The following is a 24,217-nucleotide window of genomic DNA, read 5'->3' as shown; positions in this document are numbered from 1 at the left end:
ACGGACTTTTCTGTTTCACCAAGTGAACAGACGGAACGCAAAAAAAAGATTAAACTGCTGGAAAGGAACAGGAATTTACCGGGATACCTTAAACAAGGAAGCCAGGGAGCGGTATATGGAGAAAATAATGATTATTAACGGTTTGGATCCATATGAAATCCCTACTAAAGAATGGAACTCCTCGTCGGAGCACCACTCTTTAGAAGGATTTACTGCCGCAGTTCTGCACAACCCACGTCTTAGGCTACCTTATTTAGGAGTGTTTGGCAGCTGCTTTGGTAAATGTTTGACTCGCCATGTGTTTCAATAAATTTGTATAATAGTACAACATACAGTACATGTTTTGTATCCCTCTTACTTCTCTTTTCTTTTTTTTTGAGTGCTTTGAAGAGGCTCCGAGGCGTGAGCAATATTTTTGTTTTCCTCGTGAGATTATTATTTTCCTCTGCAGCTACAAATAAGAGTTAATATTTTTTCCTCAACAAACTAATTTTATCTGAAGATTGTGGTTAATTGCACCGCAGAGAGCTGGCAAGCAACTGCGTTTAGCTGGCGAAGTGGGGAATAAAACCCGTGTTTTGATCCGACCCGGTCTGTGAGTGTTTGTGGTACTGTGTGGAAGGTGTTTGGTCGTTACAGCCGCGATCCAAGCCGACGACTCTTTCCCTCTTTTACTCTTTTTCTTATCAGATACTTGGCCGGCCTCCGTGGTTCTGCCTCCGAGCAGGAAAGCGGTGAAAAGTTAAACCATTAGCAATCTTTTCCCCACGTCTGTTGTGTGGAGCTGCTGCAGCCACAATGCAGCAACGGGTTACCAGCTTCTGCGGAGCTGCACTCCAAGCCCCGCCCATTTTCGTCTCGACTGCGAATCGGGAAGGACGGGGAAGTGACGTATGCCGTAAAGCAGTCAAAGCCGTAAAGATTTGTAGTTTTTTAGTGTGGCAGGGTTCCTACCATGCTCCTCAAAGTTACATAGTGCCAGTGAAGGCGATACAGACCCCTCAGACCATGACAGAGGTGTCATTAAACCTGTTGGAAGTTGATGTACCATCACAATGACTCTGGAAATATGATATTAAGGTGGAAAAGTTACGTAGTGTCGCTTTAAAACGTATACGCATTTCTTTTCATAAATCCTGCCTCAATGCTGCCTCATGCTCCTTTAAGTCACGTGACCCATCGTTTCCTAGAGACCAGTTTTGAAGTCTCTTTTTCTCCCTGTGGGGCGCTATCCTCATGCTGCTTCGGAATCCGGCGGGAACGTGCCCACAGCATGTCAATCAAAGTTAGCTTTTCTCCCAGCTCCTTCAGTCAAAGTCAAACATCTGCAGAGCTGCAGTCAGACTTTTAAGTTCACCCCCCTCAGAGTCAAATGATTGAGAACAAAATCGTTTTTTTTGAACCAGAATGTAAATATTGCTCTAAAGTTGGACATGTTAATGCAGGAGTCACTGGAGACTGACTCGTTTTTACAGCCTGCCTCTATCAGTCAGTCGAGGAACTGCAACGAAACTTGATGGTTGGCGCTTGGGGGGTACTTGAACTTGTTGTCATGTAGGTACCGCCTAGTGGCCATTTTAGGACAGGTGAACAGAAACAGCAAGGATGGCTGAAGCTTTCAGGAAGAGAGCTTTGTCTCCACCACAACCACCCGGTACGGGGGAAAAAGCTTTTTTCAAAGGCAACAAAAGAGCAGATAAAGCCTGGACTCAAACCAGAGTAAATGTCCGCAGTGCCAGTTAGAGACGGAGCACAGAAATGATGCTTGATGCAGAACTTACAACGTTTCTTTTAGATCGGTAAGAAAACAGCTGCTGACTCTTGTTTTGCTAAACATTTTTGGTAAGTCAAGTCACTATGGCGTCAGGTCAACGCCAGATGTATTGATCTGGACTGTGTCCCACCTGCACGCAGCCCCGTAGGCTGATGGAGCTGGGAGATAAGGCTCAGAAATGGAGATGGTTTTTGAAATTATGTTGAGACAAGAAAAACGTAACTGAGAAAAATAATTGTAATCTCAGAGATTTTGAGTTCTTGGTTACAGAGTTCATGTTTTTAATCTTAGATTTTAGGTTTTGATTCTCAATATATTTGGCATTATATTGATGCCAAAAGATGAGCGAAGAGGGACCGGGCATTTTTTGTTTCTTACGTGAGGGAGGACCGACTCACTCTGCGCAGCCCCCATTTTGAGTGGACTGTGGAATATACATTTTTTTTACTTCACATTCCAGATTGCTCCTTTAACTCTCTCTTTCACCTCTCAAAACCAGTTGAGCGGAGGGACGCCTCATGGAAAGGAACTTTTTTATAATAAAATAATATCTTGACCAACATGTGTCATAAAAGGTAATCAAGACTACAGTAAATTGTGTCAACTTGTAACAGAAGTACTACAGTATATCTCCTTGAAACTATTTGTCTGCATGTGATAACATACATGTAACAAGATGCAGTTTTAATGAAAAAAACTTTGACATTGTGGTTTGGAGTGATTAATATGAGCCTGATGCTTTACAATATTTATTGATGAAACTGGATTCTGGTCAATATTTTGAGCTAATTTCTAAATGCAAAGCATCAATATCCTGCACCTTTTATACTCAACGAGTCTGTGCTGGAACCAGCTCATAAAACAGGAGATATGACTAAGGTCTAAGTGCTGGGGTGCAAATTTTCAAATAAAGATAAATCAGGAGCAGTACAGAAAATATAATGTTTGGAAAATTCTGGGTACAGATAAAGATGTAGAAAATCAGGAATGTCTTGCCCTCCAGGCGGGAAGGACTGACTCAGCAGAAAATGAGAGAGTGAAACGAGAACAGTGACGATCTCTGTGCTGAATCTTTGTAAAGAAAATAATGAGGTTGATTGTAGATTTCATTTTGTGCTTCGGTCTAGTTCTGACTGAACTCTGATTGAAGGAGCCAGCGATACGCACTCACTAGCACAACGGATGAGCTAACTCACATGCCGGCACACAAACAAGCTGTCATTGTGTGACGTTTAAGCAGCATCAGGTATCACACCCACCGTTATCAGCCACGGACACTGAAGGCAGCATAAGGGAGAAAAACAAAACAAAAGAAACAGCTTTTCACAGTGCTTCTCAGATAACTTATACCTCTAATACTATGATTTAATCACTACATCTCCATTGTGGATTGATTTACATCACTTCAGAAAGGAGTGGGAACAGATTTCACACGTAGAAAGACTACACACATGGACTTTAACTACAAATCTAGACCCTCTCATCCTACATCATACATGCATCTTGTTAAGACATGTCCGGCCGCTATAAACTACCAGGTGAAGACATAAATTCAGGGGAAGAGCGCTCACAGGGTCTGATGCAGGTATGGACCTGTAGAGGCTGACACCACCACTGCTCCCTCTGTTTACTGAGGAGAAACAGATCAGAACTGTGGATGATTCACTTCCATCATTGCAGCCGCTGCTTCAGTCCATATGAAGCAGGGTTACACCTTATGATGACATGTAAAAATACTTGACAGCTAGATAGAGTGCATTTGAAATCCATGTAAAGATCAGCTAAAGTATTAACAACGAATGTACTCATTTCACAAGCTTAAAGTGACAGCCATAAGTTTGTTAAAATATCATTTTAAACGTCATTTCAAGGAACATTTGAGGACCTGTGTCTATCCCTCACAGTTACTGAACATATGATGGACTTGTTGCTGACTGGGATGGAAAAGTGGAAGAAAAGGAGGATCTTTAGACTGCAGAACATAATGTTTTGTGGAAGGACACACTGAGGATGGATTATTGCACCCTTGTGAGATTATTGTTAGTGTACAGCTGATGAGTGAGGTGGGATGAAAAGGGGATCACCAGAGCATCTTAAAATCACAGTTACAGTGTGAAAGTGGATTTAAAGACCAAAAAAAGCAATGGCAGAAGAGAAAACGAGGAAAATGATTTAGTGTTGTAAAAGCAACTTAACCTCCCCGCCTAGAGGGGGACCCACTGAGCTAAAAACAAGAGGCTAACGTTCCTCTGTTTCTTTTAGTTTTTTTGAAACTTCGAGTGGTTTGGTGATCAGTAATGGAAATACTAACTATACCCAGTTTCATATGATGAAGTATCAGTGGCAGAAGCAGAGAAATACAGGAGCAAACAAGCAGTAGTAAAATTTCTCAAATAGTACACTCCTGATACTGTACAAGCTAAGTAGAGCAGTAGCCTACCAGTCAGTGAACTGCTCAAGTATATTCAGCTTTATGTAGTAAAACTGTCAGAGGTGGAAATACTTTAGTATTATAGGCAATAATGATAATTACTTTGTAGTCAACAATAGACATGTATCTCAAATTTCATGTAGTATTTTTGTTCTTTGATACAAACGTTTGTATGTTGTAAAAGTACTGTAATAATCTCGGTCTCATGTTATTTTTTTAGTTAATAGTTTTGAAAATATTGTGGCAAAAGGATTAAACTATGAACTTCATGCAGTAAAAGTACTAAAGTCCAATTACATTACTGTAATGAAGGCTATGTGATGTTGTTGCTGTAATATGTAACCACTACTAAATGATCCTGTAGAGCTCTAATAATCTAGTTCAAGCATAAAAAACAGTGGCAGGTTTCACTGTGAGCTGCTCAGGTCAGCCGTGCAGAACTTTGGTTCCATCTGGTGGCAGAAAGAGAGGCCGGGGATGTGTGGGTGTGTGGGTGTGTGTGTAGATGTGTAGATGTGTAGATGTGTGTGTGTGTGTGTGTGTGTGTGTGTGTGTGTGTGTGTGTGTGTGTGTGTGTGTGTGTGTGTGTGTGTGTGTGTGTGTGGATGTGTAGATGTGTGGGTGTGGGTGTGTAGATGTGAGTGTGTAGATGTGTAGATGTGCAGGTGTGTGGGTGTGTAGATGTGTGTGTGTAGGTGTGTAGATGTGTGTGTGTAGATGTGCGGGTGTGTGGATGTGTAGGTGTGTAGATGTGGGTGTGTAGGTGTGTAGAAATGTGTGTGTTTCACCTCTTCAGCATGCTGGCGGAGGGGATCAGACCAGCGCAGGACGGCCCACAGGGCAGCTTCCTGGCCTGCCACCACTGCCCGTCTGACTGGTCCACCACCTCCAGCAGGTCTCCTCTGCTGAACGCCATGCCTGCGTCTGGACACGGGATGCAGGAGTCCTGCAGGGGGCAGTAGTCCACCAGCGCCCTCATGTACACCTGAAACACACAAAGACATTGTATTTATGAGAAATAACAGTCTGATACATCTGACACACATGACAACATTACTTTTTTTCATCAACATGGTTAATGAGAATTCAAGGAGAGGCTGTACAAGAGAAGGGTTCGGCTTTAAAGCTCATAAAAACCCAACGCAGCTTAAACAGACTGAAAATAAGAGTCCAACAATATTAAAGAAGAAAAAGTATTTGACAGTTTCATGTTAGTCAAGGCTGTCATCCTTAATCTGTCTGTCACATCGTCTATAAATTTTTAGAAATGACTGAGTTTGGTCAGAAGGATAAAAATATCATAAGTCCACAGTGTTACATTCAAACATTAAAATGTTAGAAAAGGGAGCAGATCAGAGAATTCACCAAATATTTGTAACCTTATGAGAGTGAAAATGTTAGAATGCAATGTTTAAAATATTAAAATTATGATAGATTTAAGCAATGCTACAATATTTTTTTATTATTTTCTTTTTCAGCAGCAAAGTTAACCAACAGCTTATTATTGTGAGCTTTATGGATCCTTCTGATCAATATTAATTATAAATGAGAATATTTGCACCTATAACGATTAAATGATTATTGAACTTATTTTCTGGGATTTTTAAAGTTTAATTACTTAATATTGAATCACACTGACAACTCACCTTAACAAAATAAAACACACTTCTTGCGTTAAACATTCAGGCCTGTGTTACTGAAGATAAATATATCTTCTGTTGGGATTTTCCTCATCAGTTTCTTCACTTAGGATGACTTAATCTATTAAAAGATCATTTTCTTGCTTATTGGCTAATTGGATCGCTTTTGCAGTGGATGAAATTTGGAGCAAATTTCAGACCAATTTAATCAATCATTCCAGGGCAACAGCCCTGTTGTTAATACAAGACCCCTCGAAAAGCTCCCAGCTAAATCTAAAATGCCTGAAACCTTTGTGAAAAGTGAAAGTAAACTTTCTTAAAGTAGCTAAGTGAGTTTCTGTACCTGCATCAACTCAATGCACACAAGTCAAATGTTCCATCAGCATTTTCTTGGAGATTTTGAGCATAGATCGTAGAGATTTTCAAACACATGCTGTCAGGACAAACGCTCCTCATCCCTTTCATGATCTAAGGTCTACCTGCTGAACGTAAAGGTAGGGTAAGCAATTTCTGAATGCCATCATATCTGTCAATATTTGCAACCAAACATAAACTATGTGAGTAAATACCCCCCCTGCCCCCCATGAACTCTTCAAAGACCCTATACAAAGACCCTAAAACCACCAGCAGCCTGCAGACTCACATCGTCACCCAATGAGCGCTTCTACGAACTTCCTTTCAGTGAGTTTGATAAGAATCAAGTTGGTTTTATTGCTTCTCAGTGTATGAAATGAGGCGATGTGATGGGCATTTCTCACCGGCTTCTGGTTGCTGTTGACTTGACCAGGATTTGGAATGACTTTAAACAGGATGGTGCCTTTGGAATTGGACTGACAGGAAGATAAACAGGTAGAACGGTCAATATTCTTTTATTGTTTGTTTGTTTTTTAATAATGTAATGTCCATTTATTTTGTCTAAATCACAAAAGAAGCAATAATTTCATGAGCTCAATCTATTTTTTTACAATAGCAATCACACATTCATTGTTAACTCGAAAATAATAATTACTATCTATTGTGTTTGAGTATTTTGGTTGATTTACACTTTAAACAGAAATTTCTTGAATCTTTAATCTTGAAATTTTTATAAACAAAGTACCCCAAAACACAAAACTGATGTTTGACCTAAAGTGGTTTTAAGACTTTGCACTGATGAGAAAAAACGAATTTAAATGGCAGATGAGGCTAAATTATATCCAACCTGTTATTCTTCCATTTTTTTTTTTAGGAAGAAGACAATTTGGACTTAAGGGTCCAATTATAACAAACAGTTGTTGTATTATTATTTTTTTTACTTCAGACATACATCACACAACCAGGGAAAGAAACAAGCCAAATGGAGAGATCTACATATCACTGAGTATATACTGCACGCTTTCATCCACACGTGTTTGACAGCAGCACAGCCCTGATGAGAGCAGCATCGATTATTTCATACTGAAGTGTAAGAGTGTCTCATGTCACGACTTTCAGTGGATTGCATCATCATTTTCAGCCTAAGCTGACCTACCAGCATCTGGATGACTCTCTCTGGCTCAAAGCCCACCACCGGGTTTCCATTCACCTCCACTAGCAGATCACCCGGATGCAGGAGTCCTGACATGAAAACCCACGTTAAGGCATCAATTGAATGCTTCTTTTAAAATCCGCTCAGACTTATGAAAGAACATCCAACTCCTAGCACTTAGCCGTATTCAGTTTCATCTCACCGCTGCGGTCTGCCAGTCCTCCATGAATCACCCGGGCGATGTAGATGTCTCCTGTCTCCTCTTCCCTCCTTATTGTCGCCCCCTGATGGACAGAAATGTATTCCAACATTAACTACCTTTAATAGCTAATGAAAATACCAGAGCATCTGATCACATATGATACAATTAAATACAAATGGAGGAGAAACTGATGAAAATGCAGAATGAAAATGAATTGGTCCCAACTGTGTTTGTAAGACACCACACTTTAGGCCCTATCTGCTGAAATGGCGACTCCCATTTCCACTTTTACTGATTTGTGGCCTAACACCAATTTACCCAGTTTAGTAAATCTTTCCTGTGGCATTAAATTGAATACTTGGTCATTGGATTAAATATTCATGCAAAAGTTCAAGTGAGAATGGGAAACCATCAGAATCCAATTGATATCAAAGTTGACATGAATGTCTGATGGCAGGAGCCGTGTTTATTTCGATGAATCATGCTCACACTTCAACAAAAAAAGAATTGCAACATATGAAATGGTGTTGGCCATAAGTGTAAAAAATGGAAATAAATCTAAGGATAGCTGGATGAAATGGGAAAGGCGATTAAGAAAATGCTAATCTACCTTGACATTCCTGTCGCATGTCTGCATGATCCCGTGAGGAACAAACAGCATGTCCCAGAAGTGTCGTCGATGAACAGTTCATATGAGTCATCCTCTTGGTTATGGTTGAAAATCCAACTAATAAACCAAGTGGGGAAAGTAATATAGATGCAACTTTGAAAACGTTTTTTTTTCCTGTGTAATTCTTTTCTTGTCATATTTTTTGTCCAGAAAAATCCTACTAAAGTTTTTTAAATGGCAGCCTAAAGCCTTCTTCAGTTTCTAAAACCAGACCAGATAGCAGAGGGGAGAGCTTGTTTTTGGTTTGGTTACTTGTTTTTCTTTTTTTTCTTCTTTGTTGTCAAGCACCCTGTTCTCTTTCCATCTCTTTGGTTGTCCAGTTGAGGTCTTGAAACCGTTCCATTGTTGAACCAAACATGTCCATTACTGACTCTGCCTGCCCTCTGGGTCACTTTGGCTCCTCTGTTCAGTTGGTTTTGACTCTGAGACGCTGCGAAAGAACAGAGGGACGAGGAAGACGAGGAGCTGGATGAAGTAGAGGGCGAGAGGGGGCGTGGATAAGGTGTTGGAGGTTTGTGAACGGCTTTTGGAGATAATGAGGAAACCCTCGGTGGAGGCTTGGGACGATTATGCAGTTTTGGCCTGCATGGTGGTGATGCTTCCTGCTGCTTTTTGGACGCGATGATCCCCTGGAGCTTGTCAACCACTTCAGTGAGCAGGTTGACCACCTGGGCGTTCTCTTCCATGCTGTCCGTGATCAATTCTGTTGCTGCCACCATCTTGTGGCCGAGGCGGCACACGTCCTGACTGCTGTGCTCGATGCTGCTGGCTGCTGTCTGAACGGTGGACCGGAGCTTCTCCACACTGCACCGTTTGTTGAGCTCTGGAGGAGCTCGCTGATGTTCGGGTTGCTGCTTTTCTGATGACGTTTGTGTCTGTTTTGGTTGATGGTGGCATCCATTGTGATGAGGAACAGAACAGCACTGGAGCGTAAGGGGGTGATTGAACATCTCTACTGGTTGTTTGTCATGAGATCCATGTGTACGTCCGTGCTGCCTGACAGGGGTGGGCAGAGTGCTGACCTTCAGCTGAGTGGCTCGCCGACTCGCAGGGCTCGCGGGTGCCGTCTGGACCATGAAGTGAACTCTGCTGGGAGCTGGACTGCTTTTCGATCCATCTGTGGCGCCCTTCTTGTTCAAGAGCGGTGTGTTGGGAAGACTGACACTGTAAGCTGGGATGGGAGGAGGAAGGTAAGTGTAGTCGTCATTGCTGCTTGAGGGGCCCTCTTCTCTGACAGGTTTGGGTTTTTCTGACAATGAATTGGCAGATATGAGGCAAAAGAAGGAAAAAAAGAAAATTAAAAACATTTGTGCCAAAAGCCAAATGTATAGTAAGATCAATGCAAGTCGAGCCAAATAGCAAGATGAGCGACACGATGGCAACACAGTGGCAACTGAGGAATGAAGGGGAGAAATACGAAAGTGAGGGATTCATGGTTGCAATTGATGGTTTGAGGCCGAGTGCAACGCGGCAGGGATGAGAATCAGCACCTCCAAGACCGAGACCATGGTTCTCCACCGGGAAAGGGTGGCGTGCCTTCTCCGGATGGGTGGAGAAGTCCTGCTTCAGGTGAAGGAGTTCAAGTATCTCGGGGTCTTGTTCACGAGTGAGGGAACAATGGAGCGGGAGATTGACAGACGGATCGGTGCAGCGTCCGCAGTAATGCGGTCAATGTACCGGACCGTCGTGGTGAAGAAGGAGCTGAGTCGAAAAGCAAAGCTCTCGATTTACCGGTCAATCTACGCCCCTACCCTCACCTATGGTCATGAACTTTGAGTAGTGACCGAAAGGATGAGATCGCGGATACAAGCGGCTGAGATTAGTTTCCTCCGCAGGCTGGCTGGACGCTCCCTTAGAGATAGGGTGAGGAGTTCGGTTACCCGGGGGAGGTATTCCAGGCATGTTCCTCCTCCCTAGGGAGGTGTTCCAGGCATGTCCCTCCTCCCTAGGGAGGTGTTCCAGGCATGTCCCTCCTCCCTAGGGAGGTGTTCCAGGCATGTCCCTCCTCCCTAGGGAGGTGTTCCAGGCATGTCCCTCCTCCCTAGGGAGGTGTTCCAGGCATGTCCCTCCTCCCTAGGGAGGTGTTCCAGGCATGTCCCACCGGGAGGAGACCCCGGGGAAGACCCAGGACACACTGGAGAGACTATGTCTCTCGGCTGGCCTGGGAACGCCTCGGACTCCCCTCGGAGGAGCTGGAGGAAGTGTCTGGGGTGAGGGAAGTCTGGGTATCTCTGCTGAGACTGCTGCCCCCATGACCTGGGTACGGATGGGCGGCGGAAAATGGATGGATGGATGGATGGATGGATGGATGGATGGATGGATGGATGGATGGATGGATGGATGGATGGATGGATGGATGGATGGATGGATGGATGGATGGATGGATGGATGGATGGATGGATGGATGGGATTCATGGATGAACAGGATTCTGAGGTCCAAAGTTTCATGAAAACATGTCCCGGCAAAAGAAATGTCAAATGTCAGCATGGATGGAGGAATGCTGGGATGATCTGCGCGACTCACACTTCCACAAGGATGGGTTCTGTTTTCCTTAGTCTTACCCATGTGGCTGTCAGCACCACAGACGGCGGGAGCTGATTGGTGGAGCCTTTGCTTCCAACGTTCAGCATTTTGTTGGCACAGACAGAAGCTACCCGAGGACTCGTGATGGTGAGGAACCGGGCGGGGCTGGCCCGCTCTCGGGAGGGGCCGGGGCCCAGTGTCGCTCTCCATCAGTCTGAGCTCTTCCCCTGACCACGCCCTGCTCGGGGGGGTGAGGCGCTCCAACGTGAGTCGCCGCTGACTGCTCCAGCGCCTGCCAATGTCTTCTACCCCGTCTCTTACATTTCTTCCATGTTCCTCTCCACTCTTGGCAAATGAAAGATGAGAAACTGGGTTTTCTTTGCTTTAAAAAGAATCTTAGAATTAAAAAAAATCTAAGCAGCAATTTAGGAACTTGTAACTCCGGCCTAAAATCAAACAGGTTCAAAATAACCCCTTTTCTAATGAGACGTGGACATTCTGGATTGGTTGTTGCGTCAGGCTTTAATACTCACCCTGATAGGGATTCAACAGAAGAAAAAAAAACACATTTAAGTCCACATTTCCAGTAATGCATGTGTCTCACCAGTGGCTGGTTGTTTTTCACCAGACAAACGATCCTCATGGCCTCCTCGTCCTCGGGTAACTCGTCGGGCAGAGGTGGTAAGACAGGTAGATAGTCTGACTGGGCCACGCTGTCGTGGGTTGACATGAAGGCCTGAGGGACACGGAGACAACCATGAGATATACTAACAGAGACTTTAATAGAAGCTACACAGAAGTTTGAAATGAACCTGGGCTCAGACCTGGACATGAGGTGAGCTGAGGAGGTCGAGGAGCTCTCTGGCTTCAGACGAAGGCTGGTGAGTTCTCTGTATTAAAGTCATGATCTGATGATGAAGCAGAGAAATGTTTGAGTTACAGCACATTTACCTCTATACCTTTATATAGCGTTTATTACAATATATATGTATATATATGTATATATATATATATATATATATATATATATATATATATATATATATATATATATATATATATATATATATATATTTATACATATAGTATAGTATAGTATAGTATAGTATAGTATAGTATAGTATATTGTGTTATACACAAGCAAGACAGCATTAAAATGTTTAGTTTTTAACATATTTTAGTCAAGCTGAACATATTTGACTACCAAATCAAAACAGACATAATACAATCATCTCCAGACTTCTGAGACTTCTGTATTTTGGAAGCGTGTAACACAAAATCAATAACAGCAATTTTAAAATAATCAAATGAAATCCAAGCTGCAGCAGATATGCAGCCACTGACAGCTCTGGAAGTTTAACATGAGGCGCCCGCATGTAGTTGGAGAGGGCTCCATGAATTGTTGGCAAGCCTTTTAGACGCAACTCTGAGAAGTTCAGGCAAGTTAAAACCCGACTCATGAATGCTCATTACTGGCTCATTTTTATCTATTGAGGGCTTTTCCTAGCAAGTTTGATTACTTGCTTCTGGTCAGGATATCTTCAAGATGGCTTCTCGGGGGTAGATTTCCATTTCAAGGGGGGAAAAGGCCTAGGGCAGACCCAGGACCAGCTGGAGAGATTACGTGTAATTATAGTATATATAATTCTCCTTTGGACATTGAATTGAATTGAATTGAGGGGTATCTGCCCAGCCTTTTACACCCATGACCTGGTCCCTGAAAGGCAGCAGAAAAATGGGTTGATATAAGTATAACTATCCCCTTCCCCATTTATTATTCCCCACTGAAGCGTTGTTGCATAGAAATGAGAAATCCTTTTATGTCTGATAGAATCAGATAGTTGTGAATGGATGTATATTCAGTGTAATGCTGATGATTGCCTTGAAATAAGAGATTTGATTGCTTCTGCCACAACTGTTTAGCTGGTCAGCGTGCGTGCGTGCGTGCGTGCGTGCGTGCGTGCGTGCGTGCGTGCGTGCGTGCGTGCGTGCGTGCGTGCGTGCGTGCGTGCGTGCGTGCGTGCGTGCGTGCGTGCGTGCGTGCGTGCGTGCGTGCGTGCGTGCGTGCGTGCGTTCACTAACCTCATATGAGAGTCCTGAGGCATAAGGCAGGTAGGGGCTTGGTGCCAGTCTGTGGAACTGCATCAGGCACTCATAAACCTAGAGACGAACAACAGAGGACAGTGTCAGTTTATATATATATATATATATATATATATATATATATATATATATATATATATATATATATATATATATATATATATGTAAACAGTCTGTTCCACCGCAGGACTTGTGAGTGAGGCACCTTCAGCAGCGCACGCAGACACGGGGCCCTCAGCAGTTCATGCAGGAGCTCAGCACCATTAATGTTTCTGCTAACGGCGTCTTCCACCACGCAGGACAGCACTTCACTGACGCCTGCGTACGTACAGATTAGAAAAGAGGCCTGAATGAGCAGAGCCGTACAGTTTGGAAGCATGATGAAAATGAATCTGTCCCTGGATCAGGAAGGAAATACTGTACGTTCATAGCTCTGAAGAGCAACAATCAGTTTTTGTTGATAATGATTATGGCAATGTTTATTATTAATGATGAATGATTTAACAGTGGTAATTCATATGTTGTATCGTCAGCAGAGACTGTGAATTAAGAATTTGATTTGGATTTTTAAATAAATTTGACTTTCCCAGTTGTCAAAGACTTTTAAAATACTTATTTGACAACATTTTTTTTTTTTTTTCACAACTTGCTTGCATGGCTCACTTATGTGTTATGTAAGTACAACAAATGCCACAGTTAAATATGGAAAAATGAGGGACTAAGATACTTCACAGCATAAAAATAGATGCATTAGACCGGACAAATAACCTTTCAACCAGAATGTCTGCAATTTCACAAACAGTGGATGTTTGAAGCTTTATGTTTCTCTTGAACAGATGGTGAAAAACAAACAAGTGTGGGTCATACAGGATTAACTACCCTGACCCTGCAGGGAGACACTAATACTGAAGTGTAGAAATGGGTATTAGATGAGATTAAAGTGGATCTGAGGTTGGAATTAAAACAGAACTAAAGTAAACACACAAAGCAGTAAATGCAGCCAATGGCTCAAAGTCAAGTCTGGGAGAATCTCAATCACACACAAAGATGTGGGTTCTCACCATCGTCCTTGGTTTGTCTCATGCTGATCGGCCAGAACCACTGACTGGATGGAAGAGGAAGGATGGCAACTTCCGCTGAAGAGAAGGAAAATGAAAGAAAAGCAGCCAGAAATACTTCATCAAAGATGAGGAAGTGACTGTGTATTCACATACTAGAGCCTGTTCCTTACAATAAACAACACCAAACAAGAGAAATCTTTAAAGCTTTCACCGTTGAACCAGTCGATTGTGCATTAAACCTAAACCACACACAAAGCCTGCATGTAATGTGTCATTTGGATCAAACTGAAAGTCAGGCTGGCTGCCACTGGTTTTACTGAGTATACAAGTGGTTTTCATGACCTATAGGGCCAATCCCAATTCTCCTTCACTCGCCCTTCTTTTCTCCACTCGCACTTCTTTTCTTCCCTAACCCCTAAAAAAGAAGGGGGAGATTTTAGGGCACTTGAGATCTAGGGCACTTGGCCCAGGTGCCTGTCCCATTCTCCTACTCCCCCTCGTTTTCATCCCTAACCTGATCAGGAAGCTGAGAGCCAAAAGCTGTTTTAATTTCAGCTGTAGCGCTGTTAATATGGCACTTTATTAAGTTTTAATATTTTTTCAGGCATAAAGGTAACCTTAAGATCCGCAACCTGGGCTCAGTTTATCCAAATAACTCCGATGTTTTCGGAGATGAGAAGAGCCGCCGCCCCCGGGGAGCAGCCTCAGCTCACAGCCCGAGAAGAGACGTGTCCGCCGGGTGAAGCTGCTCCGTCGCCCCGGGAGAGAAACTCTCCCGGGACGCAGCTCTGTTGAGAATTATGCTGGCTGAAATAAATCATTTAGGAAGATGTTGGTTTAATAGATGAAATCTAACAGTTGTAGCTACGCCTGTTAAGAAATTTGCTCCGAAATTTAGAGATTTCTGCCCGCCGGCTCCGGAGTTTAGGTCCGCGTTAATTCGACGCAAAGCCTACGGCGTAGGGTACGGCGTAGGGTACGGCGTACGGCGCGCGTCGCCGCGTACATCGACGTAGACCTTACGGCGTAGATTACGTAACCTACGCCGTAGGCTCTGCGTTGGTGTAACGCGGACCATAAATCCCTTTATTCTGGCGTGATCTTCCGCAACTTTATCTGAAAGTGTGTAAATTACCCAGATAACAGCTGGATTACTTTGTGGTTTCTGAAGACTATTATATCAGAAACAAATCTGACGAGTCACAGGATTATTTCTCTCTATTTCTCTGAGACGAGTCTGCCTGTTTGCCTTCGGTCGGCGAGTCAAATCGACGCAGAGCCTACGGCAAAAGCATTCAGGGAGATTTTCATACCCCCTCGCTCGCCAAGTGAGCATCTGAAATCACTCGATTTGAAGGGGCTATCCTCAGCCCCTAGCCCTCGTTATGCCCCCTCCCCCTAGGTGAAAAGAGGAATTGGGACACCACTACCTTCACGGGAACGCGCAAAAGTTAGGGTTAGTGAAGAAAACGAGGGCGAGGGGGAGTATTGCAGCCATAGTTTCTTCTGATCGTCCCTAAAATATCAACTTCTATCAACGGGGTGAAAAAGTTCACCTGAACATATGGGGCAGGTAAGTTAGAGCTTTCTAACGTGCAATAAAAGTCATGAAAGAGTAAAGCCTAAATAATGCTAGATGTTTTTTTCCTAAACAGAACAAGAGGGCTCAAATGCCCAACCCAACAGTTGAAAATGAAATTTAAGTCAGCTAATAAAACTTCAACCCTCTAAAATAACTGTCTGGCTCTTTGCGCAGTGAACATGCTCATCTCTGTTATTTGGGTTTAAATGGGTCCTTTATAAAAAAGAAGGGAAAAGGGACAAATGGGTGAGCATGTTTGAAATATTGGGCCTCAATGATCAATACCTGAAGGAACTCCTTTTTGGAAAATATTGATAAAATAAAGTTGCATCTGTTTGGAGTAAAAAGAAAGTGGTATTTTTTTTAATTTAATTTTAAGACATTATCAGTTAGAGGCAGGATACACATCTGGATGACATCCTAACTGCTATTTGAAACAAAACATGAGCAAAACAAAGAGTTAACTCCTCCTTCCATTGCTTCTGGAGAAAACACTTTAGTCTCCTAATGCTTCCAGTTTTCAAAGGCACATTTGTGTGTACATTTTTTTTGTTTTGTTATTATTGTTATCATCATAGTTATTTTAACAATTTACTTACAAGATGGGCAGTTACTAGAAGGTGAGGAGATGTGCTCTATATGTGACAAAAAGTGTTCCTGTTTAGACAGTGTGTAAAATTGCTTACCCTACCTTTAAGAAAAGGTTTGACAAAGAAAAACTTTATGTCAAGCATTTCAATATCTCTGCATTTTAGGTGATAAAGACCCACGGGAGCTTAGTTTTCTTCAACTAAAAGGATTTACTTTTAACCAGACAGTCTTCTTTTTTAAATTAAAGCTGATTGCTGCAAAATCCACATGCACCATAAATTGTTATAGCTTCATCTTTTGCACTGCCATTCAGTATTATATTGTTATCACTGCACTATTTCCGGTATTCTTCATCATTAACCATATGTACATAATGAAAACCAACGTAATTTTTTTTTTAATCGTTGCACTGCTGTACACTGTTATACATATCTTAAATCCTATTTATACTAGAGTGAATCAATAACACAGATTGACCTGATGTATTGCAGGTGAGGAGAAGCTGACATCTTTTATCACTGAAGCAGGCAGAAGTTTTTATGACTACTTAACTTATGATCCTTAAATCTGTTCCACATTTTGAAGTTATGTCACCTTTTCTGAGCAGCAGACCCATGCTAACAAATGTGGAGAATTATCAAGATTTTGCAGCTTAAGACATTGATTACAAATAAGATGCGCCGTAAGTCCTGTGGTGTCTCTCACATTTTTAATAAGCAGGTTCTGGATCTCAGCCGGTGGCGTATCAGTCATTGATTGCTGGGTATTGATCAGAAATCTTGTGATTAGATGAAAGTCTGAGCAGATGACTTCCATAATCAGCTTGTGCGATGCTCCTGCTTATAGTTGGGATCACCTTCATTGGCATTGAAATTTATTTTTTTTTGCCTTTTTTATTGTTCAAATGTTACTACTACTCTTTTAACATGAATAATTAATATTTTTTAACTCATTTTAATGCCCAATCAAGAAAACATCCTTCCCAGTCTCATAAGTCGTATCAATTGCAATGTTTCCTGCAGGCTGTAAATAATATGGAAATAAACCAGCTGTGATGGAGAGTCGAGAAAATCTTCACAATTTATAACACGATGAAGACAACTTTATATATAACACACACATATACATACATATATATATATATATATACAGTATATATATATATATATATATATATATATATATATACATACATACATACATACATACATACATACATACATACATACATACATACATACATACATACATACATACATACATACATACATACATACATACATACGTACGTACATATAATTTATCAATATGGTAATCAACATAATAAAAGCAGTGCTGTAGGTTATAAAGCAAATTAAAGCATATTTAATTTAACTTCAAGAAATGTAATGAAAAAGATAATTTCCTGATGACATTGAGGTGGCTGAACAGTCGAAGTGTGAGGAATTTATTTAGAATTAAACAAAACGGTTGAAATCTTGGTAAAGTTGAGCTTTTCATCCTCTGCATTAAAGCTAACGTGACATTTTTAGGTTTTTGGGCAAATATTTAAAAGCAGTTTATGAATTTATTTGAATAAAATGTTTTCAAAAATGGATTATTGACTATTATTGATTATAGCCATTTTTTTAAATAAATGTAGTTTTATGAAGTTAAAGAGGAAGGAGACAGTCTTTCTCAACTGAAGAGTGTTCTGACAGGAACATTCTTTATATTAACCACTGAAAAATTGTCTATACAAAGTAAGCAGTGGCACATCGGGGAATTTTCTTCATAAGGAGCAAACAAGGGGTCACATGCTTCAGACAGGTGAAGTTTCTCTCCAACATCTTCAATTCCAGTATTTGGTGAGATGTACATATATATATATATATATATATATATATATATATATATATATATATATATATATATATATATATTTATATATATATATATATATATATATATATATATATATATATTCATGTGACAACAGCAAAACTCTAAAATTCATGTTTAAACGGAAGCAAATTAGTGCTAAACTAATGCAAGCAGCTGTTTCTAAACGTAATGTTTCTCATATTTGAACAGAGTTTCAGCAGTTCGGTGAATATTCTTTCACACTTTAATGACAACCAACATCAGGGTTTGTGACTTAGTCTGACAAAAAACTTAAAAATCTGCTGACGGCCATTAATGGATCATGTCAGTCAAATGTAAGATGGAGTCCAGTTGTTCTTTTGCAGTGGTAACATTTTTTCCATAAGATTTTTATTACAGTATTCCTACCGGGCGTAAAAGTGTCACTAACCTTTTGGCATGGAATAACTTCCAGCTATATCAGTAATGTGATTATTATCTTTGGATAGAGAGAAACATTGACAGGAACAGGGCCCTTCAGGAAGCCAATCCCTGCCCCTACAGTCACATTTTAAAATAACTCTCATGCAAAAGTGTAAATTTATGTAATTCGGTGTGAACTTGAACTTGGGGGTTTCAGGTATTTTGGTGAAACTTGCTTCTCCCTGGTCCTCATTAGCCGTGTTTCCACTACTCAGGTTGGCCAACAGGAACATTCTGGCGGGAGTCTTTGCTAATCTGGATTTCTAATTACGTTTAGTACCGGTACTATCACATGAACACATGACCGCAACTCATTTGAACCAATTGGACCAAAGACATTTTGCAGTTAGTACATTTGATAAAGTTGGAGATTACAAGAAAATACCGATAGATGGACCAGCGAATCGCTTCAGGTCTTGATGGCATATTTTACCAATGTAGAGGTTGTGTCACAATGTGGTGTTGATAGGACCCAAATGCAGGAGAGACGCCAGAGGCAGGAGTTCCAAAAAAGCTGATTTATTAAGTTAAACAAAACCTAAAGCGCTGCTGAGCAGGATCAACAAAAACACGCCAGGAGAGTTTATTTAAAGCATTACATTCATTTCTGACATGAATGATTGACAGTCGGTTCAGCCAGTGGCTAGCCGTTACCTCTTTTTCATCTGTAGTCCTCATGCTACCATGCTTAGTGAAGCAACTACCCGTTTTTTACGAACCCAGGGCCAAGTAAACGCGACTGTCATTTTTGTTTCCACCGTTGAGTCAACGTGTTAAACGGCTTATTCTGCTGTAAACGTCTGACAGCAGCTCTGGAGGTATTTCAGCAGAGTTCAGATGAAGGAGCTCGGAGCAAAGCTAACTTTGATTGACATGTGGTCAGTTCCAAAGCAACATGGCTGCACTCCACACAAAGAAAAACTGGCTACAAAACTGGTCTACATAAACCGATGGGTCACATGACCTAATCCGTCCATTGTTTTATACAGTTTATGGTAGAAACGCACGTTTGTTTGTTGCTAAATCAGCTACCCATCAGCTCCACTGACGGTCCCCACGGAATATGCAACAACCAAGAGACAGATGACTCTTGACTTCACACCAATTTGAAAGGAAAAAAAAACAAATATCCCTGACAGAACAAACAAGGTCTCAAAAATGTATTTTTATACGAGCTTGGCTCATCACATTAACCTACTTCCTTTTAGAGCTGCAGGTTACTAAGTGCGGACTTATAAGTAGTTATGACTCCTCTTGAGCTTCTAATCCTTTCTCAACTTCGGCTTTAAACTTTCCACGAGCGTCAATTAGACGTCATTGACTGTCAGTCATTGACGGTCAGTCATTGACTGTCAGTCATTGACGGTCAGTCATTGACTGTCAGTCATTGACTGTCAGTCATTGAATGTCAGTCATTTAATGTTAGTCATTGAATGTTAGTCATTGAATGTCAGTTATTGAATGTCAGTCATGCGGCCCCACAGAGCGTCAGAAAGATGAAGACCCACCAGTGGAGAGTTTGGGACTGTTTCTGTTTGATTGTGAAAGAAATTAATTAAATTCGAAATCTAACATGGTTTCTTTTTTTTCTTTCTTTCTTGTTTTTGTTGCACAGTATTTTTTTAAAGTTTATATGACACATAGGAATGTTAGGAGTTTGACAAACGCCGTCTTGCAGTATTCATTTCCAAAACTGCTGTGAATCTGTCAGCTCTGACAATAAACCTGGAAATCACTGACGCATGGTATTGCACAAAAAAATTACTCAGTTTGTATCTCAACCCGTTCCTTAACATGGCATTGGAGGATATGAGAATGTTAGCTTCTAGCTCAAATGACCCATCGGGTTGAGTAAAACCTTGCACTGTGACCAGTATGCAAATGTAGGTGGATGCAAAGTCGGATTTTAACCAGCCTTTTCTTTTCTTGTGTGCAGAAACAATCGTTAGTATCTAGCAGAGTTAAATATGACCGTCTCACCTCGTCTTCCTGTGGTCCGGTTAGCCTGTAACGATTCCTCAGCGTCTGATCTCTGAGCTGGAGTGAATCAGCAGTGTGAGCATGTCGCTGACATGGAGTTTACTACCAAACCTAATCCTCTCTAACCCGGCTTAATCTACCAACCTCTTCCTCTCTTTCTCTCATTACATCTTTCTTCATTGTTTACAAATGTTTGGGATTTTTTTCCCCTCTTCACACCATCTATCTTATAGGGTCCATCTTCACCGCCTTCTGGTTTTATTTATTTTTCAAATTCTAATTTCCTTCCTCTAGCACCTATTTTTGAGTACTTCCATGTATCACAAAGCCTCTTAACCCTTCACTGCTTTTAGCTACACAAAGTCACATTTGTCCTTCAGTCTTTGTGAGGACTGTTGTTTACATAATCCATTCTTAAGCTAAACGTTAACTGATACCGTTCCTGAACCCAGAAACTAAGTCAAGTAGGTGTTTTAACCTCTGCTCCAAAGGTGAGAACAAAGAAAGTTATTAGCATTTTTCAAAAGTGTCCTCATAGGAAGTAAACCTTGCAAAGGTCATCACAGAGGCAGATGAACAAACACACAAACACACTGCAGGCCAATTACCAAGCTGAAGATGGAAGATATCTGAGGACAGCAAGGCCATGTCATAGAAATAGATGTAAGTAAACAAGGAACTCTCCCACAGCCTAATCCGTGTTACTGTGCGCCTGTTGGTCAGAAGCATCACTGGTGAACCTGCCTGGTGGACTGGTGAACTTGTCCGAGACTCATCTCATGCCAACATCCAAAAGTCAGCATTTAACTCGGATCTTAAGCCTAGTTATTTTATTTTATTTGATTGTTTCTTCATAGTTCAAAGAGCTTTATGTATAAAACTGAGTTGCGTAATTTCAAACAATGGATCGGTTATTGCTCAGTTGTTGGAGGAGCTGTGTCTCGTCATCAGGACGGCCCATTGTGGATGGAAACTCCTTGGCTTACATCCTTCAATCCACAAACAAACACAAAAGGGGGACCAACAAAAGAGAGACCTGAGAGTTGGGAGAGAGTTGGGAGAGATATTAGAAAGTGAGGTAACACGTGGTTTTATCCCCCTCTCCTGGTTTAAAGCACACAGGTGTAACTTTTATCTATCTTTAACCCTATAATGCCATATATATATACAGTATATATGTATATATATATATATATATATATATATATATATATATATATATATATATATATATATATATATATATATATATATATATTATATATATAAATTCACAAGACTCAGAAAACTGGGTGAATGTAAAGTGTAATTATGGACTACTGACGAAGGGGTAGGATAAAATAAGTTGTTATACGTGTGCATGTATATAGGTATGTATGTGAAGATAGGTGTGTGCATATTGAGTATAGATTTATTTTAAGGAAATATTCGTTTTGTGTAAATTCATATAAGACAGATTTTTTTATGATATAGATTTTGCTAGAAGGAGTTCTATATGTTTAAGATGTGTATATGTGTATATTAGATACATGATATCATATTAGTGTTAACGTTGTTATGCTCTATACAATGGTTTTGACATGTCTGAAATGAATCAATGAATTAATGAATATATGGTCAGAGCAGAAATGCCCAGGTCAGCCCTTATTTCTTTAGAACCAAACCTTTAACTTTTCATCAATCCCCTCTGAAGAGGATGTAAAACAGTTTTGTGACGACTACAGCAAGTGCCTCAAACATGTCTCCTTTCCGAACCTTTTTTATGAAATTGTCTCCAAGAAATAAGACAAAATATGATTAAAGAGCTGATCTGATTTGACAAAATATACAGATCACAGCAAAAACAGGCCAAGGAGGAATCTGTTTATCTCGTTACAGTAAAACAACTATTCATCATCAGTCAGTTGATGAACGATCCAAGTTTAATGAAAATCTGTTCACTGGCCTTCACTCTAGTTTGTTTTGCTTCCACATGGAGATTTTCTTTCTTGTGTGTGTGGGAATGAAGAGAACAATTCAAAAGCTGAACCTGGTGGGAGTGAGTGGATTTGAGTCATGAGCTTAAAGGGGATCAGGAGGTAAAGAATTGTTGTTCCTGTCAATAAAAAATGTAAATCTTTTTATAGGTGCCACCTAGAGATCATAATTGTCCATGATTCATAGACTCCTGAATTTAATTTAGGTTTGTCACTGAAGAGACACTACTGAGGCAGAATGTCCAAAACAAAGTGGATCGAAGCTGTTCTGAGTGAAGCTTGAGTTATGGTTCTGCGTCAAAACGACGCCCTGCCTACGGCGTGTGGTACGTGTCGACGCATACCACACGCCGTCGCTGCATGATAACTACCGAAAATTGTAACTACGTGTCGAGGCGACGCAGACCACACGCAGACGGAGAGGGCTGTGATTGGTTCACTTGGAAGCAACGCATTACCGGTTTCCGGTTTGAAGCAGTCGTGAACTTTCAGCGATCTTTTCTTCGTGTATGTGATTTCTTTTGGTTTGGTTTTTTGCACAATAGTTGTCTTATCTCTTTGATTCACTGTGACCGGAAAAAGTCAGATAAACCATTCAGGAAAAGATCACGAATTAGCGGTCACGAGGGGTACTGCACCGCGGCGAAATGGAGTGACGGAGAAGTCCGAAGGGTTCACGACGGCGTCACGTCGACGGCGTGTGCTCTGCGTTGGTTTGACGCAGAACCATAATTCAGGTTTAAGAAGGAAATATGTCTGCAGCAAAGAGGAGATTATTGTCAGAGGTCGAGGAAATGAAACTATGTCAAAATAAAATTCTATTTTAAGATCTTGAAAAAACACTAAAGTGTCACCTCAATGAAGTGATGATGTGCACAGGACCCCTTCAGATAAACTGAGGTTAACTTTGTACGTGTACATAGCATTTATAAAATTGACTGTTTGTAGAGGCATCTCTTGGGTCTGTGCCAAACAAGTCGATAATAGATGCAAAAGGAGACATAGATATCTATATACAGTCATATACATTGACAGAAGTTTGTGTGACAGTTGTCAGTCATCTTGAACATCATGTTTGATTCTTAAACGTAAAACAAATGTTAGATTTCTGGATTTTGGAAAAATGACCCTCACTAACTTGTTTTCCCCCCAAGTTACACTTACTTTTCTTATTTAAGTTTGCAGATTGTTATAAAACTTTTGTAACTATTAATGAGTCATGTGGGGAAGATAAACATCAACATTGTTATTCATTTGACTTCACTGGTGTTGTTTAAGGGACATGACTTGGTACTGATTGCTCTTAAAAGCTCTCTAGAGACCCGTTGGAAATAATGACCTCCTGAGCAACTCTTTTACTTCGGCACTAACTTCTCTTAAGTTTGCTTCTCATTAACCAGAAACTCCAGGTAAGAATTCTCAGGTGCAAAGACCAAAGGCATCTGGAGAGTGTTTAATGCTCCCGATCATGTATCATCGCTCAGACACGACTCGCTGATCACGGAGGGGAGAGTTTCCCACCGGACCGGCTGCATCCAGACCGCCCCCCCGAGGCCTGTTGTTTACCACGGGGCAGGCGGCACGCATGAGAGGCCCCACCACAGGTCACTAATGAGACATTACAGTATCCTTGCATCAGCTTTGGTCATTTCAATATCACACCTTGTAAAAAGTTTTACTCTCCACAAGTGCCGGTAAAGTTTGGAACTTTTCCCGTTGTGTTTCGGATTCCCAGTTTTTCTTTCATTGCCTTTAAAATATTTAAAGCAGCACAAAACACATTTTTGCAGTTTGAAATATCAATTTCAGTTTAATTTGACTTTAACATCTTTCAGGAACACTGTCATGCCG

At 41.0% G+C, this 24,217-nt stretch overlaps 2 protein-coding genes across 3 annotated transcripts in view; one reads left to right on the top strand and one right to left on the bottom strand.

Annotated features, from left to right (window-relative positions):
- Nucleotides 1-20,481, bottom strand: part of LOC133445826 (MAGUK p55 subfamily member 4-like) — a 28,821-nt gene extending 8,340 nt beyond the window's left edge. The window contains exons 1-12 of one of the 2 annotated variants that reach the window (XM_061723303.1): nucleotides 20,391-20,481; nucleotides 13,913-13,987; nucleotides 13,057-13,169; nucleotides 12,831-12,908; nucleotides 11,573-11,656; nucleotides 11,353-11,484; nucleotides 7,555-7,636; nucleotides 7,356-7,441; nucleotides 6,604-6,675; nucleotides 4,994-5,190; nucleotides 3,346-3,404; nucleotides 3,034-3,051 (exon numbers count right to left, since the gene is read on the bottom strand). In XM_061723303.1, coding sequence (XP_061579287.1) covers nucleotides 3,034-3,051; nucleotides 3,346-3,404; nucleotides 4,994-5,190; nucleotides 6,604-6,675; nucleotides 7,356-7,441; nucleotides 7,555-7,636; nucleotides 11,353-11,484; nucleotides 11,573-11,656; nucleotides 12,831-12,908; nucleotides 13,057-13,169; nucleotides 13,913-13,934 — 943 coding nt within the window. In that variant the 5' untranslated portion in view covers nucleotides 13,935-13,987; nucleotides 20,391-20,481. The remainder of the gene's footprint in view (nucleotides 1-3,033; nucleotides 3,052-3,345; nucleotides 3,405-4,993; nucleotides 5,191-6,603; nucleotides 6,676-7,355; nucleotides 7,442-7,554; nucleotides 7,637-11,352; nucleotides 11,485-11,572; nucleotides 11,657-12,830; nucleotides 12,909-13,056; nucleotides 13,170-13,912; nucleotides 13,988-20,390) is intronic. The other variant, XM_061723304.1, reaches the window with a different exon arrangement.
- Nucleotides 1-24,217, top strand: part of itgav (integrin, alpha V) — a 563,305-nt gene that overhangs the window by 349,559 nt on the left and 189,529 nt on the right. The gene's annotated exons all lie outside the window — the stretch shown is intronic.

This window comes from Cololabis saira, chromosome 6, assembly GCF_033807715.1.
Source record: "Cololabis saira isolate AMF1-May2022 chromosome 6, fColSai1.1, whole genome shotgun sequence".
NCBI classification, from domain to species: Eukaryota; Metazoa; Chordata; class Actinopteri; order Beloniformes; family Belonidae; genus Cololabis; species Cololabis saira.
The sequence above is the reverse complement of the archived record's forward strand: the minus strand, read 5'-3'. Positions and strand labels throughout refer to the sequence as shown.